Raw genomic sequence first — 20,493 nt, 5'->3', positions numbered from 1 at the left:
TTTGCATTCTTTCATCACAAGAACGCTGCACCAGGTTTACAATCTGGAGTTTTTAAACATGTAAACATTGAGCATCCGGAACATGTGAAAAGCACCTACAAAAAAATATTAATTTGCATTTCTCTCTCCAAGAAGCTGCTTGACTACGATCTCTTGACCTTTAACAGGGCTTGTTTCTCTCGTTCACTGACTTGATTTCAGCCAATCAGGGATCACACAGCAAGCGTGATGGTGTCACATTAACTCTCCTTCAATAAGCCAAACACGAATCATACTGTAAGCAAGACGATGCCATTTTCTCTTGCCTTCAGTACACAATCCCAGCCAACCAGGGACAAAGCAAATTGCCTTACAGCAAGTAGGACCCTTGGCCCATCTAGCTCAATGCTGCCTGATTGGCAATGGCTCTCCAGGGTTTCAAGTTAGGGGCTTTTCCCTCCTTCCCTGGAGGTCCTCACATCAGTGAGGGGAACTGAAGCCACAGCACACTCACTCTGAAGCCCAAGTCTCAATGCACTGGAATGCGCATTGGAATTAGGATTGGATCTTGCATCTCACTGCAAGCCAGAGGTTGCACACCACCTGCAAATCCCAGCCCACTGCTCCAATGGGCCATTTCATAGCCACAGTGCAACATGGAAAGCAGAGCGCATGAGCTCAGGGGCCAATGCAGCAGAGACAATGCTTTCCACCCCCTTTAGAGCACACCTCCAATCTGGAAAAGGGTACACAATGCTGGTGGAACATGAGCCCACAACTCTGCACTACTCCCACCAAAGCCAGAGGTTGCATGGTGCAAACCAACAAACATGTGCATGACACGCCTCAAGCACTATCAACCACAGCCTGCCTCCGCCCTTTGGTTCAGGGTGGGGCACTTCCCTTGCCAATAACCCACAGCAGAAAAGGCTGGTTGTTTTGCAGGTGTGAGCCCCAGCATCTCTCCTTCAAGGAATTCAGCGCCCCAAGCAGGGCCTGCTCTCACTTCCGCTGCAGGAAATGCAGATGACGGAGGGGTGAAAGGCCTGGGAGCAGCAGGCCTTGGAGTGGCCTCCCAAGAGCAGCAGGCGGCGGTTTTGTGCACCGCAAGCCAAACAGTTCAGGGAGCCCCATCAAGTCCCTCCTTGTTCTCACACACACAGAGGGGTGCAGGCCACTGCCAGAAGCACCAAAGTTCAGGAAAGAGAAGAGTCTGTGCGAGCGTCAGGCAAAGGAGCCGAGCCGCACCAAATAAGGAGTGATTGGACAGTATGATGCCTGGAAGGGAAGCCCTCCAGGGTTCTGTCTCCAGCTGCACAAGTGGACTGCAGTGAGAGGCAGGGGTGGAGGGCCGGGAGCCAGGAATCCCAAGCCCTCTCCCAGGGGATGCAGCCAGGACAGACGTCACTTGGCATCCCAGTCTGCCAGAAGGCAGTTCGCTCCCTCACCACACAAGCACAAGACAACCCACCCCCCAAAAGTCAAGTGCGCATCCACATTCATTCTCCAGAATGAGGATTTGGTTGCAAGCAAGCAGACAAACCCTGGTGGCACTCAGCCTTCCTGCAGAATCAGAACAAAGCTCAGCTTCTCTCTCCTCCTCTCCTAAAGGCTTTGCACTGGCTCCTCCTTAAGCTTCAGGTCAACTTCAGGTTTCTAGTCCTCACTGGGACCACACCACCTCTCCAAAGCAAGGCATGTATCACTTTCCTACAGCTCCTAGCACACGCTGCAAGCGCTCAGGAAGGGACATTCTCTGGATTAGGGATTCTGCAATTCTAGGCACGCTTCCCTGAGAGTAAGCCCCATTGAGCTCAATGGAACTGACTTCTGAGTTGATACGCTTAGGATTGCACTGCTGAATTTTATAATGATACTTAACAGCAGAGGCTTCTTAGCACATGACGGATTCAATTAACTGAGCACCAGGATGAGGTTGTTCACACCAGCTGTGAGCTGTCTGTTTACCTTGAAGCTTGTTGCAAGATCAGCCTTCCTTTTGTTTCCACTTGCAATCTTCTATACTGTTTTTAACGTTCTTCTCCAAATCTATGAACACCCCCCACCCACACCTGCACCTCAGGGGTTTCACTTCGAGTCTCTTTATACTAAAAGAAATGGATTGCCTGCAAAAGGTGCCATAAATTCTTCCCGATTTTGATGAAAGAAGAAAATGCATTCCATACATGCTCAGAGGCACTGTTGTCACCAGCTAACCTCCATTATATAGTGGAGGGGGGCAATATACCAGCATTCCGGCTGACATGGCTAATTCAGTTCATGGCCAGCAAGGTTTCTTAATTGTCACCATTGAGTTGGGGGAAATTTCCTGGAGCTCAAGCATAGCAAGTCTCATTCTCGATTGTTAGCCACCTTGGGAGCCTTTGGGGAGAAAGGCTGAATATAAATCTAATAAATAAATTCCTGGGGCAAAGCAGGGAAGATACGGCATGAGAGACAGGATGGTGTAGTGGTTCTGGTGTTGGAATTCGAGCTGGAAGATCCAGGTTCAAATCCCCACTCAGCCATGAAACTTCCCGGGTGACCTTAGGCCAGTCACTCTCAGCCTCACCTACCTCACAGGGTTGTTGTGAGGGAAGGAAGGGAGAGAGGGAAGGATACAAGGAGCGAAGGAACCATACTCCACCCTGAGCTTCTGAGAGGAAGGGCAGTATAGAAATGTTACAAACGTGGGGGTGAATTGGGGGCGGGGAGGCTTTCAGCCTGGGCAGGTCCGCATCCTTTTTCAAACTCACTGATTCTCATCCAGGTCTCCAAATTTACAGAGGTATGGAAAGTTGTTCCGGATTATCTTGAACTCTTCCTGGGAAATGTGCCCGTCTCCGTCAACATCGAAGTTGCAGAACACAGACTGAAAGGGGGGATGGGAGGCAGAGAGAGAGAGAAAGAAAACAGTGGATCACTGTCAGGCGACACGACCGTGAGCGGCCCAAGGACCCCTTCCGCTCCCCAACATGGCACTTGCCTTTCTCCAAGGCTCAATTCTCAGCCGCTCCTTCCAGGGTTTTTCCAGCTTTCTCTTCCTAGGAGACTGGGACCTAATCCTCAGAGTCCTGCACAAGAGTTTCCCCCACCTCCACAGAATCTGGGGCCGCCCATGATTTGGGGGGGAGGGCATTCAGTACTTTCTTTTCTCCCCGTCTCCCCCATGGTCCATCAGTCTTGGTTCATCTCCCCCAGCAGCCCCTCTGCACCACCCTAGTGCAAAGCCCTAAACTGGGTCCTCCTTGCCACCCCTCTGCTTGCCCCCAACAGCACACTGAGAATGAAGGTTCAGAGATGAGCCCTTGGGGGAGCGTACCCTCCACTCAGTACCCAGTCTGCCTCACCTGAGCCCAGGCATCACCCCCTTCTAGAAGCATTACTTGGAAATCAACTGTAGAAGCTTGCTACGGTGAAGGTAAGCAGAATACGTGGCAGCAGAACTAAGCGCACCTCTAGGCCAGAGCTGCAGTCATGCCGGCACACCAGCTCTTGGGACACTGGAGGTCTTTCCTCATTATAATCTCAGCCTGGGCCATCTGCTGGTCCCAAGCAGCGGCCATTCAGCTCCAACCATTGTTGTTGTCCCAGCTCAAGCCACTGAGGTTCTCCCATCCACCCCAAAGCCTGACTTCCCTCTCACTAGGCCAAGTGGGTTCACTACAAAACAGGTACCACACACATTTCCAGCTCTCCGCAGGACCCTTCTTCACTGACATCTGGATTGAGCCACGTTGCAGAGAGCCTGCTATATCTCTGAGGGTGTCAACCCCATGGCTGCATTGACGTCATCTGCCCCATGGACTGCTAGGGCCTCCCTCACCCCATCCTCTGTCTTTCCTCCCACCTACCTCCACCATCTTCTCAATGTGTTTCCGCACGACTGCCTGGTCCGGCTTGGGCTTAGGCACCGACGCCCACTCCTCAATGACCACCGGCTGGGGGGGTGGGGTAGATGAGGTGGGGCTGGACGGCTGAAACAGAGAACCGCAAAAAGATGCTGGAACAAAGCAGAAGGCACTCGGCCTGTTGCAGCAAAAGGCAGCTGGCTCTAGGACAGAGCAGGGTGCAAGAAAGGGGGCAGAAGGCTGAGCCTCCTCCCCCATATACATCTCCAGGAGATTTACTGCCCACAGGAGCTTAGAAGGGTGTGCTACCCATTTCTCTGACAGCTTGTCCATGAGGCCAACTGAGAGGGTCTGGTGGTAAATTGCCAAGCAGCGCTTGCCTCTGTTTGCTCTCCTGCTTCCACTGCTCCTCCTCCTCCCACTTCCTGAATTCAAACAGGAAATGTGATGGGGAGAGGAGAGTAATAGCCTAGACCAGTCTCGTATCTTCTCCTCTCCTCCACACTTCCCTTTTGGTTATCATTTTTTTCCAAGTCCAGGTTGAAGGAAGAGGAGGAGAAGTGACAGCTGGGAAACAGGAGGTAGTTTAGTTGAGCTGGCCCTTTTAGGTTAAGTTCTTGATTTGGGGCCAGCTCGGTTAGGTTAGCTTGCAAGAGATAATTCCACAACCCAGGCCACCCCGTGAGGATCATGGGGGCAGGCGGAGGATTTCCTTCAAGCAGGGGTCCTCTACAGTCTCTCTCTCTCTCTCTCTCCATGAGTGAAAACAAAATCACACTGTCCTCATGCTCTCCTCCCCACAGAGCAGCAGGTCCATTCCAAGCAACCCCATGAGTTTCATTTGCACAGCTTGATTTTTAGAAGGAAAGGTGCTTTCAGGCTGCTGAAAATCCAGACCCTCTGACCTGGACGTCCCCCACCCATCACACGTCTATGGCTGGAGTTCCAGGGCAGCAGGGGAAATGGGCTCTGCACGTGCCCAGGGCTGCTCTGAGGTACCAAAAACACACTGTGGAGCTGAGGAGCGCCAAGCTCAAGCCAAGCTCCAAATGCAGCCCAAGTGAAGGAGAAAGGCCTTTTCACGCTCTTTGGGGCACCAGCCTGGCACGTCTCGTGCACTCACTGTGGACTTGTTCCGGGGCTCACGTTGCAGGGAGAGCTGATAGATCTCCTCTTCGGTCTGGTACTGATCCAGGGATACCTGCAGGGGGCACAGCCAAGTGAGAGCCTGGAAGGAGGACCACAACTCCGTCCCCTCAAGAGGACAGTGCAGACTTAGGCTTACAAGACCTGTTGAACAGGAAGGACTATCCTCTCTTCCACCCATAATGTGTGGGCTTGTTTCAAAGCAGGACATAACAGTCTCGTTATCAGGGGAATGGATCCCAGCTTAGGGGTGGGGATTGGTATGTAGAAAGGGCAAGTTCAATCCCTGGCAGCATCAGGCTAGGAAAGACCCCCATCTCAAATCTTAGAGCAGCCCCTGCCTGTCCAGGTAGAAGATACTCAGCCAGACAGATGAAGGGTATGGCTCAGTATATAAAGCCACTTGTCATGCTTTTTGTCATAACAGAGGGACCACCTCAATGGGCTTGCATCAGTCAGCCTCCTTCCGAGTCCATCTTCAGCCCCTTTTTGCTGTGAAGGAGTACTTTATGAGGCTTTTACCCCCCCCATCCACTCCAAACTGCCCCATTTGTCTACAACTTCCCCTTGCACAGTTGGAATGTTCAGTAAATGTTCTGTGACATCCCAGCAGTTCCAGCAACAGCCAGGCACAGAGGCATGAGAAGAGATAGAAAAGGGAGTGTGGGGGCTGGGCAGGGGAAGACCTCACCATGAGTAAATTGAGGAGATCAGGGTTGGCCTCAAAGGGTGGCCGGATGCTCTGCACCATGGCCAGCTCGCTGAGGATGCTGAACAGCTGCTGCATCTTGTTCCCATTGAGGCAGGTGTGGGCACGGTCCAGCCAATCAGGGAGGGCCACGTGGACGGCCACCAGGTCCTTGAGGTGGACCCCCAGGATGGGGAACTTGAAGCCCACGCTCTCGGCAAAACGCCGCCGGTAACGGCTGTAATTCCCCACCGAGGTCAAGAGTTCTGTGAGCAGCTCCCAGACCTGAAAGGCGCAGGGACAGGTAAGCCATCAACAACCAGGAAAAAGGCCATCCTGCCTACTCACAGGTTGACCTCCTTCCCAGTAATGGAAGCAGGGACAGAAGACAAAAGAGGCAGGCTTATCTATACACAGGCTAGGCACTTTCCCTGAGGTTTTATCCTTAAAAAAATTGCTTGTAGCACCACTTGATGCATGGGGCAGACATAACAACTGTCAAGACCTTTGGAAGGTCCCGGGTTCAATCCCTGGCAGCATCCCCAGGTAGGCCTGGGAAAGACCTCACCTGAAACCCTGGAGGCATGCTGCTAGCAAGTGCTGAGCTCTGCAGACCAAGGACTCAGGATATGGTAGCTTTATACGCTCACCAACAGCTATTGGGAGTTCGGCTAATATATCGGGAAGCTCATCATGATCCGTCCCACAGCAAAACTTCTGGCGCTTCTTCATGTCAACCACTTTTTTTCCTCTCCCTCCCCCATGGGTCCTCCCATTCCAGCCAAGCCTCCAGCTCCCACCCCACTGCAACCACGCCCCTTCGGTCTCTCCTACCTTGTTGGTCTCTGGGCTCACAAAGCTGTGCGTCTCCTTGAGGCGGGAGATGGAGCTGTGGCTGAGCCCACCCACAACAGCCATGAGCGTGTTGAAATTCTGCAGCTGGAGCAGCCTCTGCCCATGTGAAGACGGCCAGATGGAGGATACCGCAGTATTGCGGGGAGACGGGTGCGAACAGTGGAAAGAGAAAGGCACGTTCAGTTTTTTCGATCATGTAAGAAGAGCAGCACACAGCTGGCCAGGGCTGGCTGGCGTAAGGCCTCCCCAGCACCTGAAATCGCCAAATGCCCACCATTGTTGCCCAAGGCAACCATTGTTGTAGACGAACAGGCCTTGCTGAGGGAGAGTCAGCATGGCTTCTGTAAGGGTAAGTCTTGCCTCACGAACCTTATAGAATTCTTTGAAAAGGTCAACAGGCATGTGGATGCGGGAGAACCCGTGGACATTATATATCTGGACTTTCAGAAGGCATTTGACACGGTCCCTCACCAAAGGCTACTGAAAAAACTCCACAGTCAGGGAATTAGAGGACAGGTCCTCTCGTGGATTGAGAACTGGTTGGAGGCCAGGAAGCAGAGAGTGGGTGTCAATGGGCAATTTTCACAATGGAGAGAGGTGAAAAGCGGTATGCCCCAAGGATCTGTCCTGGGACCGGTGCTTTTCAACCTCTTCATAAATGACCTGGAGACAGGGTTGAGCAGTGAAGTGGCTAAGTTTGCAGACGACACCAAACTTTTCCGAGTGGTAAAGACCAGAAGTGATTGTGAGGAGCTCCAGAAGGATCTCTCCAGACTGGCAGAATGGGCAGCAAAATGGCAGATGCGCTTCAATGTCAGTAAGTGTAAAGTCATGCACATTGGGGCAAAAAATCAAAACTTTAGATATAGGCTGATGGGTTCTGAGCTGTCTGTGACAGATCAGGAGAGAGATCTTGGGGTGGTGGTGGACAGGTCGATGAAAGTGTCGACCCAATGTGCGGCGGCAGTGAAGAAGGCCAATTCTATGCTTGGGATCATTAGGAAGGGTATTGAGAACAAAACGGCTAATATTATAATGCCGTTGTACAAATCAATGGTAAGGCCACACCTGGAGTATTGTGTCCAGTTCTGGTTACCGCATCTCAAAAAAGACATAGTGGAAATGGAAAAGGTGCAAAAGAGAGCGACTAAGCTGATTACGGGGCTGGGGCACCTTCCTTATGAGGAAAGGCTACAGCGTTTGGGCCTCTTCAGCCTAGAAAAGAGACGCTTGAGGGGGGACATGATTGAGACATACAAAATTATGCAGGGGATGGACAGAGTGGATAGGGAGATGCTCTTTACACTCTCACATAATACCAGAACCAGGGGACATCCACTAAAATTGAGTGTTGGGCGGGTTAGGACAGACAAAAGAAAATATTTCTTTACTCAGCGCGTGGTCGGTCTGTGGAACTCCTTGCCACAGGATGTGGTGCTGGCGTCTAGCCTAGACGCCTTTAAAAGGGGATTGGACAAGTTTCTGGAGGAAAAATCCATTATGGGGTACAAGCCATGATGTGTATGCGCAACCTCCTGATTTTAGGAATGGGTTAAGTCAGAATGCCAGATGTAGGGGAGGGCACCAGGACGAGGTCTCTTGTTATCTGGTGTGCTCCCTGGGGCATTTGGTGGGCCGCTGTGAGATACAGGAAGCTGGACTAGATGGGCCTATGGCCTGATCCAGTGGGGCTGTTCTTATGTTCTTATGTTATGTTCTTAAGGCCATTTCAGTTGCCACCTCCACCGTGCCCCTCTCTTTCTTCCAGGGTTGGAAAGGGACAGGGACATGGAGAAGAGGAAGTGTGGAGGAAAGGATATAGCAAAACAGGAAGTGGAAGAGAGGAGAATGGTGGGTTGTTGGAGTGATCTTGCCAGTCTAGCCCACCATTATTTTCTCCTCCACATTTCCTCTTCCCTTCTGCCTTTACAAATCCACAGAGCGGGCGAGGAACTGTGGCTGGCACGGACACCCGTTCCAGAAGGGCAGCATTTGCGCACACTGCTTCTGATACTGCAAGGTCTTGGGCAGGTCAGGCAAACTCTAAGGCTGTGGAGTTTGCTGGATCTTGGGCCTGCACTGACTTTTGCCTGCGGGCAAATCTACCTTGTGCCGTTTTACAAATCTCTCCCCAGCTCGTGAAAGCATAAACAGATATTTATAGAACTGCTGGCGTACATTCGCTCACTTGCTCTCGGGTCTCGTTCTCCTTCAAAGGGAAGTGACCCTGCAAGAAAGGTTGCCCTGAACTTCACGCGCTGCCCACGAGGGGCGGATGAACCCAAACAGGGTTTTATTTGTGTTGCTGCCACCCTGGCTAATTAGAGCTGGAGGCTCCTTGCAGAGTTAAATACACTCCACCTCCACAATGCAGTTGTGAACCAAACTGCAGTTCTGCACACAAGCAGAGACGCAGGCGGGAGGCTTCCCTGAATCTAGAGGAGCAGATTGAGGAGAGATACGAGGAGGAATTTCTCAACTGCAAGAGCTGCCTGGCACTGGAACAGTCTGCCTCATGCTGTTGTGGACTCTCCCTTGTCAGAGGTGTTCAAGCAGAGGCTGGATGTCTGCGATTCTGTAGTTGCCTATCCCGAGCAGAGGGTTAGACTAGATGACCTCCAAGCTCCCCTCCAACTCTCACAGTCCACGATTTTAAGCTCAACTGCTGCTTTCAGCATCCCATGTCATTTGGTTCTAAGATGCTAGAGTGTCCCACTTCTGGGATCTGAAAAAGAAGACACTGCTTTGCCCCCCTGAGCCAGCAGTTTGCCTCCCCCAACATTTTTTCCAAACCTGTCCCCTTTTTCAGACTCTTGTCCTCCAAATGTGATTGAATGTCCTCCATTGTAGTGTGTGTCTCCTGGGAGCTCAGCCCTTCCCCACAGGCAGACTCCTCCCATCAGATTTCTACTTGTACTGGCTGGGGGGAGGATGATATTTCTTCTACTGTGTAACGTGGTAATTACTACAAAGGTATTGCTGATTGGGGAGGGGCAGGGAGAAACATTTCTGTTTGTTGAAATCATGGTGGGATTTTTATCTTTCAGGTATATTTTTAAAATTAATGGCTACTGCTGGAGAGACCCTTTTTCTGGTGGAAGAAAGCATGGAAAGCATTTGAGCTAAAGAGAATCAAGAACTTAGAAGTTTAAAAGATGAGATGGTACTCAACCTGCCAGCAAATTTGGAAACCTCAACAGTGGCCTCAGGACTGGAAAAGATTGGTTTATATTCCAGTGCCAAAGAAAGACAATGCCAATGAATGTTCAAACCACCACACAATTGCGCTTATTTCACATGCTAGCAAGATTATGCTCAAAGTCCTCCAAGCCAGGCTTCAGCAGTATGTGCATACAAGTTGGTTTTCAAAGAGGCAGAGGAACCAGTGATCAAACTGCCAACATTCGTGGGATTATGGAGAAAGAAGGAGAGTTCCAGAGAAAGATCTACTTCTGCTTCATTGACTACGCTAAAGCCTTTGATTGTGATGATCACAACAAATTATGGCAAGTTCTTAAAGAGATGGGAGCACCAGTCTTATCTGTCTCCTGAGAAATCTGTATGCGGGTCAGGAAACAGCCATTAGAACCGTTAAATATGGTACAACTGATTGGTTTAAAATTGGGAAAGGAGTACGGCAAGGCTGTATATTGTCGCCCTGCTTATTTAACTTATATGCAGAGTACATCATGTGAAAGGCTGGGCTGGATGAATCACAAGCCGGAATGAAGATTGCTGGACAAATATCAGTAACCTCAGATGATACCACTCTAAGGGCAGAAAACGAGGAGGATCTAAAGAACCTCCTGATGAGGGTGAAGGAGGAAAGTGCAAAATGTGGTTTGAAACTTAACATTAAAAAAAATAAGAACATGGCATCTTACATGGCCATCAACCCATGGCAAAGGAAGGGGAAGAAATGGAAGCCTTGACGGAGTTTATCCTCTGGGGCTCCAAGATCACTGCAGATGGAGACTGCAGCCATGAAATGAAAATTCACTTCCTTCTTGGGTGGAAAGCTATGGTAAGCCTAGACAACTTAATGAAACACCAAGATATCACCATGCCAGCAAAGGCCAGTATAGTGAAAGCTACGGTTTTCCCAGTAGTAATGTATGGCTGTGAGAGCTGGACCATAAGGTGGGCTGAAAGCCGAAGAATAGATGCTTTTGAATTATGGTGTTGGAGAAGACTTTTGAGAGTCCCCTGAACTGCAAGGAGATCAAATCAGTCAGTCCTACAGGAAACAACCCTGAATGTTCATTGGAAGGATAGATGATGAAGCTGAAGCTGAAATGCTTTGGTCACCTCTTGAGAAGGGAGGACTCTTTAGGAAAGACCCTGATGCTGGGGAAAATTGAAGGCAAAAGGAGAAGGGGACGGCAGAGGATGAGATGGCTAGATAGTGTCACCCTGGCAATGAACATGAATTTGGACAAACTCCGGAAGTTAGTGGTAGACAGGGAGGCCTGGCGTGCTGTGGTCCATGGGGTCATGAAGAGTCTTGCATCTTTCCTCTTGCTTTTATGTAAAGTAAATAAATTTTATTTTAATATGTATCAATGCAAAAGCAACGTGTCATCGGCAAATGAAAGGCTTTCAATACAATACTACCTGCATCACCGCAATATGTTTTACTTTTGCAGGGATGCAAGCCTGTGGCTTGCGCTGGTGTGCCAAACGAACAGATAAGTTGCATGTTATTTCTGTGTACACAAAGACATTTTACATGGCATACAGAGATGCATTTATTCTACGCAAATTATTGTTAATTGCTTTACAGATAATGAATGCATCTTTTAAATAAAAAACACCAAAATATTTTCTCTTCATGAAATTTGGGGAAGTTATGGGTCTTTGATGTTTCTCCGTACTTATCCTTTCATTTTGCACACCAGTATAGATACCTGACGTAATTGTCCACCCTGATAAAATAGTCACCTACCCACCTCTAGAATCCTGGCTACATGGTTGGCAACCTTCAGTCTCAAAAGACTATGGTATAAGCCTACAGCACCCGGTATTCCCAGGCGGTCTCCCATCCAAGTACTAACCAGGCCAGACCCTGCTTAGCTTTCGAGATCATGGTATAAGCCTACAGCGCCCGGTATTCCCAGGCGGTCTCCCATCCAAGTACGAACCAGGCCTGACCCTGCTTAGCTTCCGAGATCATGGTATAAGCCTACAGCACCCGGTATTCCCAGGCGGTCTCCCATCCAAGTACGAACCAGGCCTGACCCTGCTTAGCTTCCGAGATCATGGTATAAGCCTACAGCACCCGGTATTCCCAGGCGGTCTCCCATCCAAGTACGAACCAGGCCTGACCCTGCTTAGCTTCCAAGATCATGGTATAAGCCTACAGCACCCGGTATTCCCAGGCGGTCTCCCATCCGAGTACGAACCAGGCCTGACCCTGCTTAGCTTTCGAGATCATGGTATAAGCCTACAGCGCCCGGTATTCCCAGGCGGTCTCCCATCCAAGTACGAACCAGGCCTGACCCTGCTTAGCTTCTGAGATCATGGTATAAGCCTACAGCGCCCGGTATTCCCAGGCGGTCTCCCATCCAAGTACTAACCAGGCCTGACCCTGCTTAGCTTCCGAGATCATGGTATAAGCCTACAGCACCCGGTATTCCCAGGCGGTCTCCCATCCAAGTACTAGCCAGGCCTGACCCTGCTTTGCTTCCGAGATCATGGTATAAGCCTACAGCGCCCGGTATTCCCAGGCGGTCTCCCATCCAAGTACTAGCCAGGCCTGACCCTGCTTAGCTTCCGAGATCATGGTATAAGCCTACAGCGCCCGGTATTCCCAGGCGGTCTCCCATCCAAGTACTAACCAGGCCTGACTCTGCTTAGCTTCCGCGATCATGGTAGAAGCCTATAGCACCCGGTATTCCCAGGCGGTCTCCCATCCCAGTACTAACCAGGCCTGACCCTGCTTAGCTTCCGAGATCAGACAAGATCCAGCATGTGCAGGGTAACAGTTGCTGCCAGGCCTGAAAGGAAGTGTGGAGGAGGGGAGAGTATTGGGCTAGAGTGCCTCACTTCCTGGATTAGGAAAGAAAGGAGAGAACAAAGCAGAAGAGAACATACATGGAGAGGAGAGTAGTGGAAGAGAGGAGAGAGGAGAGTAGTGGAAAGGCTAGAGTGTCTCCACCGTCCAAATCAAGTGAACACCATCAGAAGCTTGCAGACCATTTGTGGCTTCCTCACCTGGGCCACCATGACGAAGCGTGTGATGACCTGGGCACGCTGCTGGGCTGTGGGCTTGCTGAGAACCATAAGCTGCACCCACTGGGAGACGCTGTTGAAGAGGGTGATGAAGCGCTCCAGGATGGGGTTGTCCACCGTGCAGCCGTGCATGACAAAACTGTGGTAATCCTGGAACTGGGTCCCAAAAAAAGGAGCAGAGTGGTTAGGAGTTTGCAGGCAGCACTATGACATTTGGGGGCAAGAATCAAGGAAGGGGGTGGGGGCTCCTCAAGACGGAGGTGCATCCCACCAGCTGATCCAAGTCCTTTCAATCCCCTTCTGTGGAGGAGATTAATTACATTTGTGGAACTCCCTGCCACAGGGTGTGGAGATGATGTCTGGCCTAGATGCCTTTAAAAGGAAATTAGACAAATTGTTGCCAGAATGGAGGGAGGAATCTGAGGAAGCTGGTATGCATTCAGAAGGCCCCAGGTTCAACCTATGGCAGCACCTTCACAGAGTTTGTCCCAAACCCTGACTTGCTGCTGACAGTCAGTGTCTGACAATGCCAAGCTAGATGAAACACTAACCAGACTCAGCAGGAGACAGCTTGGCACATTGATACTTTTATCTACCTGATGCTGATTCTGTAACATCATGGAACAGGACATGTGAAAAGCCCTGAAGTTCAGGAGAGAGGAAGTGGACATAGCCTGCTGTTCTCTCCCTCCTTCTGACTGCAGAAAAGCCAAGCCTCCTGTGAGAAGCTGGATAATTTTCCTAGCAAGGATCTAGCAGAAAGAGGGACAGTGCTAGACTACCTTGCCCACAACTGTCATTCTTACCAGGATCTTGCTGAAGGAGTGGTATTCCAGGTGGGTGAGGTGTTCAGCCAGTTCGCCGGACTCCAAGTGGTCAAAAAGCAACGAGGTCTTGCGCTTTTTCTGTGCCACGGGCTGGCGTTGTGTGACTTGCCTCTTCCACTTGTAGGTAGGCCTGGAAAGGGGCAGAAGAAGTTAGCCTCAGAGTGCAATGCAAATGGTGATGAATTATTATAATCAGAAGAACTGCAATTCCACGTGTCAAAGACCACAGTCACCTATATCAGGTACTCCTTGGCCTCCTGAAATCCACCAGCTTCAACTCCACCAGTAACAGAGGCCTAGAGAAACAAATTTCACAGAAAAGAGGGAGCCACCACCACTGAGTAGGGCCTTGCTTGAGGAAGAGGAGCAGCAGCCTGCGCATGCTCAGAGGCACTCTCTTCTTCACCGTTTCAACCCAACCTGCTCCAGAACTGAGCTCTGGCATTCAAAAAAGACCAGTTCTAGGGCAGAGCTCTCACATTAATCTGGACTTCCCGACTCACAACATCCCAAAGTTTACACTGGAATTGCACCCCGCTCCTGCAAGAACACAACTGCAATACGAAAAGCTGGCAAAAATGCTGGGGAGGGTTGAGGGTAGTTGTGGGAGAGCCCCTGCCGTTTACCTACACGCTTTCTATGTCAATGAGGTCACTGTGGCACTGATTCCCTTCTTGGCCCAGAAGCTCCTTCAGCTCCTTGATCTGCTCTGCCAATTCTGGGTTGAGATCGAATTCTGCTGGGAACGCTGAGATCCAGTACCTGCCAAGACCAGGGGTGACAGTCATTGTTGGAGCCAGAAGGGGAGATGGAGCTTCCTCCAAGTTCAGTAGGATGGGACTTTAGCACATATCCTTCCCTGTCTAGCCTTCCCTCTATCCCCTTTTCCTTCCACTGCTGTCTCACTTGTGTCAATATCTCTAGACCAGCGTTTCTCAAACTGTAGGTCAGGACCCTCTTGGTGGGTCATTACCCAATTTCTGGGGGTCCCACAGAGCCTACACAGAGATGGGAAGATCAGATAACTCATTGTCAGAAGCCCTGAAGCTATTAAAAAACCAGAGAGCTGGTAACCGCCCTGCAAAGAGCTGAGCTTCTGCAGTTTGCAAGCTTGTGGAAATAAAGTGAGATCGATTTTTGCGCTTTCCCCCCCCATGTGTTTTTTTCTCCAAGTCAGGTAGTGGGGGCAGGTGAAGGCCTCAAGCCTTCAAGTTATTCATTAGGGCTGCCTCATTACAAGAAATAGATCAAGTTTTTTTCAGATAAATAAAATATTACTTGTAAATAAGTAAATAAATAATTTCTAGTTCACCTTAAACTAGGTGGGTTTGAACAGGGTGTCATTTTAAGAAGTATGTCCCAGTGCTAAAAAGTTTTGAGAACCACTTCTCAAGACTAGAAGCACTTTGGGGCAGGGACTTGGCTTCTCCTATGAAAAGCACCTTCACATTGATGTTATGTATCTTCTATATCCTACTGTTATTGAATTTTGTATATTAAAATATGATAATCATGAGGAGGACAATTGTGTCTGCCACCCAAGTCTTCTTAGTGGTTCAAAGGCCTGGCAGGGCCAATGACATCACTGGGAAACTCCCAGCAAAGCATCTAGTTCCATCATATACCAGGGTTGGATTATTTAACTGGCATCTATCCCCGGCACCCCTGCAGGGAAGGAAAAACCACTGCTAATGGTCTGTCTACAGCCAGGCAACTGTTGATGCTTTTTCAAGATCACTGTTTGTCCAGTCTAAAAATCAATGAAGCCCTTTCTGATTCTCTCTCCCCCCCCACACACACACACCCTGCCCCGCACGCATGTGCCAATACTTACCTAACCAGATGGCATGTTTTGACTTGCAGGGAATGGTTCTCCGGACCACGGGACTCCTGGTAAGTTCAGGGCAGAGTTAAGGAGAAAGTGATAAAAGAACAAGGGCACATGCACATTCCCCTGGGGGCTGGGGATAAGAATAGGCCCTCTGTTTGGCTGTACTTGTCATAAGAGGCGACTAAACAGCCACTGGGTAGATGGGACTCGTCAGCCTGGGAAGGCAGCTCATCTGAGAGAAGGAAAACTCTGATCCCAAACCTCCACTGCCTTGTGGCTACATCCGATTATGGAAAAGGCTTCAGGAGTCAACCTCCAGGCAAAATCCGGAGCCGGAGTCCCTGAGGCAGTTGACGGCTGAACACAGTCACGTTCTGGCAACTCCTGCGACGCCGCTGGAACCAACCGTATTGGCTTCTGCCTTTCCATTGGACCATTTCAGTGATGTGGAGAGGGGGGATTTGCTGCATGGGTAACAGTCTATCCTCCATATCTACCTTACCCAGGCTTTGCGCACTGGAGAGGACACTCTGTTGCAGAACACTATTCAGAGCGCGATACCATAGTCTTCCAAGACTGAAGGATGCCAACAACCACATGCACATCCAGTGGAGTAGTTTTAAGCTGGAGAATCTCAGGTAGCCAGGTCAAGACTTTCAGGTGTGTGAAAGGCAGTATAGTGCAGTGGTTAGTGTTTCCAACTCCAGTCAGCAATTGTTGGAGGAAGGGGGAAGATATAAATGCCACGGGGCAGCTGCACCACACCGTGCCACACAATCAGGAAGAACTACCTGCAGCCTCATCTAAGATTTCATTCAGCCCACTCAGAAAACTTTCTCGTGGATTCCTTTAATTCTCAAGTCCTTAAAAAGAGGACAGCCAGCTGCTTGTATAAAGGGGAAGAACTCTCCCCCAATTAGCTCCAGGACACAGAGGCCCAGTTTGCAATCTTACCATTGTAGCCTTAATCTGAAATCTCCCCAAGAGGAAGTCTAGAGAAACTGAACAACGGGGTAGCTCTAAACAGACCAAGGGAAAATCTGTGGTTGCAGGGACTAAAAGGAAGCTGTTCCCACCATCACTCCTTGGGAGACACCGGAATCGCCATGGGCCAAGACACTCCATGGGCCCAATCCTATCCAACTTTGGTGGGCCACTGTGAGATACAGGAAGCTGGACTAGATGGGCCTAAGGCCTGATCCAGCGGGGCTCTTCTTATGTTCTTATATTAACTTTCCCATGCATTATGTTAACCCATGCAGCCAAAATGCATCCCAAAATGCACCAAATGGGAACATTTGTTCCCATACCTTGAGGAAGTCTCTGTGACTGCCTCCCCAACACAGGTAGCAGTGCCTACCCCAATGGCAGAGCAGTACTGGAAAACTGGATAAGATTGGGCCCAACAGAAATGTTGACAGTGAGATGGGGGAGAAGATTAAAATAGGGGTTTGAAGGGAAACTAAGCAGATAAGGTAATAAGATACGAAATGCCGATTGGGCATCTGAAAATAGGAGATGCTGACTGGGTATTGAGGGTGCTGTAGTGGGACGGTAGAGGTGTCACTTGGGTTTGCATCACCCAGTGGAAGAACTCATCGCGTCACCCCCATGATGGATCTCCTCCTGTACCAGCCCATACAGAATAAATTACAATATCATACACCAGCCCATACAGAATAAATTACAATATCATACACACAGCCTAAATGCGGTGGCATCACTAGAACATGGTGTCACCCCCATTAACTTTATTTATTTTAAGCCATTTATGCCTAACATTGCATATATGCAATAGGGACAAAATGGTTACACCTGTGGGACAGGCAAAAATGGGTTAATCTATAGCAGTACAGGTCACCCAACAAATCAGCAACAAACAAACAAAAAACCCACAGCCAACTTAGGACCCAATCCTATCCAACTTTCTAGCCCCAGTGTAGCCACAATGCAGTCCCATGGTAAGGGAACACATGTTCCCATACCTTGAAAAGGCCCCAGTGACTGCCCCTCCACCATAGGATGCAGCGCACACCCCACTGGCACAACTGCACCAGCACTGGAAAATTGGATAGGATTGGGCCCTTAGTGACACTCACACAACTAAATAAGGGTGCAAGCCTAACCAACTTTCCATCACCAGCGTAACTGTGCAAGTGGGGCATGTGCTGTATCTTGCAGTTGGAGGGGGCAGTCACGGAAGCCTCCTCAAGGTGAGATAATGTTTGTTCCCTTACCTCAGAGTTTCATTGCCCTTACCTTGGTGCTGGAAAGTCGGCTAGGATAGTGCCCCAAGAGTTCTTGTGTTAGCTCTGAGACATGGAAGTGAGAGCTCACCCGCACCTTATTGGTTCCCTGCCTTGTCACAACACCACCTCGTTGGCTCTTGGAACAATCAGTCTCATTCTGAGTTAAAAGTATTAGTATTGAGTTAGTCAGTATTGAGTTAAAGAAAAGCACTTTTTGTTCCACAAGGCAGTTGTGTTTTCATTTTCTTGTTAATTGGCCGTAACTTTTGATAGAATACAGATATTCCAATGAGGTTTGTTTCATTTCATTCTGCATTAAATTACTCATCAAATGATATAACCTGATGGTATTATTCGAAAATTCAAGATTTTCCCAGTTTTGGCCAGTAGTTGTGGCCTCCTGACCCCTAGCCCTCTAGTGACTCCACTGGGGGGGGGATTTCAAAGAAGGATATATTTGCAGCAACTTGGCAGCCAGCTCTGGGGAAGGGATGTACCAGGAGTGCATCATAAGGAACATGCGCACCAGCTGGGGGTCCCGAACCTTCCCTCCATCATCTGCAAGACAAGACAGAACACAAATCAGAGCAGGCAGGAATGGGAGGAGAAAGCTCAGAAGTTAGTCTGGTAGGGAACACCCATCTCCATGTGCCTACACACTTCCAGTGCTCCTAGCTATGCAAAGGAGACTGGGACAGAGAAGAAGTATGGAGGAGAAAAGACCTCAAGGCTACAGACTCTCCCCCCCCCCCACCTTCTGTACCCCTGAGGCAACACTCTCATTCAGCCTCATGGACGGACCAGCCCTGCATTGAGCGTCACCTGGGTCAGAGGCAAGGTTAATCCAAGCTTCAGTATCAGAGCTCCTAGCACCACTGGGAAGTTTAACAGCAGAGCACAAAGGCAACAGCCTTTCCCTGTCATTTATCCTGAACGCCTGTCCAATCCGCTGCTTCGGAATACGGAGGTTCCATTGAGCCTCCATAGCCAATCATTACAATCCCCCAGTGGATAAGCCTATAGCCTGCTTCTGAGCAGCGGCCTTGCAACAGAGGAGAGGCAGGTGAAGAGTCGACCACTCAGCTTCCCCCTGCGCTTGTCCCAGAATGCTCCCCCCTCCACCAATGGCCCTGCCCACTTGTGGCCCCCACCCAGAGTCACAGGTTAGGTCCCCTGCACAGTCTGAAATAAGAAGCCTCCTCCCTCTTTTACCAAAGGCCTCGATGCAGCCGTGCAGGAGCTCATCCACCGTGCAGCCCTTCTCCAGATTCAGCGTCTCCGACATTTCGGCTCCCTGTCTCGTGTCTTTGGCACTGGCACCAGCACTGGCAGCTGGCAGAGAAGTCTCTTAGGGGGCAGAACCTAAAAAGGAAAGAGAAGCAAATGGTCAGAGTTGGAACTAACTCTGGTGTTCATCCTTCCTTGCGGAATGACCAGGTGCATCACAACACTGATAGGAGGAATTAATCTTTAGAACATGTGAAGCTGGCATATACCAAGTTAAACCCTGAATTTAGCCCACCCTCTCTCCACATTTCCCCCTTCCTGCCCTCCCACCTCCACACTTCCTCTTTCCTCTCTAACACACCCCTCTCCTCCACACTTCCCTCTCTAGCCCACCCATCTGCTCTTCCACTCTATTCTCCTCCTCTTTTCAAATCCAGGTAGAGGGAAGAGGTGGGGGCTTGTGTGCCTTTGGTAAGAGGGGGGCAGTGTAAGGAGGTCTTGGCCACAGATACACACTGGCCACTGCAAGTACATGTGGTAGGAAGCCGTGTACTTGTACCTGTGTGCTATCCACAACAGAATCCCCTCCCCCACTGGTTGCAGGCACACAACTGATTTAGTTGGGAAAAAAGATGAAAAGCACCACGTGTGGGAAGCTTCCCTGGGGCTCCCCTTGACAGTCATTGACAAGCACAACAAGAAACACTACACAGCACTCAGCCTCCCTGCTGTAATTAAGCTGAAGGATGAGTAATTGAAATAACCACATATTCATCCCAGCTTTAATTTCCTCTGTTGTCTCCCTTGTGCCCTTACCTAGATTGGAAGCCCCTCGGGGCAGACAGCAGTACTCTCATTCCGCGCAAAATGCCAGGTACGTGGACAGCACGGCATAAACAAATAAATGGACAACTAATGACGTCTCTTGTGAAAATAGTCTTCCTTTCTGCTGCAAAGGAATCCCACCTGCCACTCACACTCAAGCCCTGACAAGCACAGCCATTAATAAAACCCCACTTTTGCCGGACTGGTGCTGCAAATGTCCTTTGACACTAACAAGGGCGCTCAGGGCTGGAACATCTGCAGGGCTGGCTGTGGAAGTCACCACAGGTAGCACATTGGCAGTGCATACGAGCCACCTTCTTCCACTGCTGCCTGGATTGGGAAAGGAAGAGAGGGACAAAGTAGAAGACAAAATATGGAGGGGAGAGGAAGAGACTATCTAGCCCAACACTATCTTCCCCTCCCCACTTCTACTTCATCTCCAACACTCTTGCCACTCTCCTATTGTCCACACTTCCTCTTCCACTCCATCTCTGACACCACTTTCCTCTACTCCACTTTCCACTCCTTCTCTGTGTTCACCCTCCCAGAAGCCCAGCAAGGTAGATCAGCCCTTGTTACACTGAAGTCTGGCTTGTGTGGAATGACTTGGGGCGTAACATTGGAGTCTGCTTTTGGCAGACCTGGAGCAAAAGTCCCGCAATGGCCTGCCCATGATCTCTCCCCATGCTTTGGAAAGCACATGACTGCAGCCAGTGGCGTCACTAGGGGTGTGGGGGGGTGCGGGCCACACCGGGTGATTCGCATGGGGGGGGCAAGCACCGGC

The 20,493-nt window shown here is 50.0% G+C and overlaps 1 protein-coding gene across 3 annotated transcripts in view; it reads right to left on the bottom strand.

Annotated features, from left to right (window-relative positions):
- Positions 1 to 20,493, bottom strand: part of RASGRP2 (RAS guanyl releasing protein 2) — a 44,530-nt gene that overhangs the window by 15,522 nt on the left and 8,515 nt on the right. For all 3 annotated transcript variants that reach the window (XM_066610159.1, XM_066610160.1, XM_066610161.1), the window contains exons 2-12: positions 18,870 to 19,019; positions 18,113 to 18,215; positions 15,412 to 15,474; positions 14,208 to 14,339; positions 13,557 to 13,707; positions 12,733 to 12,906; positions 6,499 to 6,615; positions 5,668 to 5,949; positions 4,954 to 5,031; positions 3,834 to 3,956; positions 2,736 to 2,851 (exon numbers count right to left, since the gene is read on the bottom strand). In XM_066610159.1, the coding sequence (XP_066466256.1) occupies positions 2,736 to 2,851; positions 3,834 to 3,956; positions 4,954 to 5,031; positions 5,668 to 5,949; positions 6,499 to 6,615; positions 12,733 to 12,906; positions 13,557 to 13,707; positions 14,208 to 14,339; positions 15,412 to 15,474; positions 18,113 to 18,215; positions 18,870 to 18,942 (1,412 nt within the window). In that variant the 5' untranslated portion in view covers positions 18,943 to 19,019. The remainder of the gene's footprint in view (positions 1 to 2,735; positions 2,852 to 3,833; positions 3,957 to 4,953; positions 5,032 to 5,667; positions 5,950 to 6,498; positions 6,616 to 12,732; positions 12,907 to 13,556; positions 13,708 to 14,207; positions 14,340 to 15,411; positions 15,475 to 18,112; positions 18,216 to 18,869; positions 19,020 to 20,493) is intronic.

The sequence above is a fragment of the Tiliqua scincoides genome, chromosome 15, assembly GCF_035046505.1.
Source record: "Tiliqua scincoides isolate rTilSci1 chromosome 15, rTilSci1.hap2, whole genome shotgun sequence".
Classification (NCBI taxonomy): domain Eukaryota; kingdom Metazoa; phylum Chordata; class Lepidosauria; order Squamata; family Scincidae; genus Tiliqua; species Tiliqua scincoides.
This window is presented reverse-complemented; position numbering and strand designations above follow the sequence as displayed.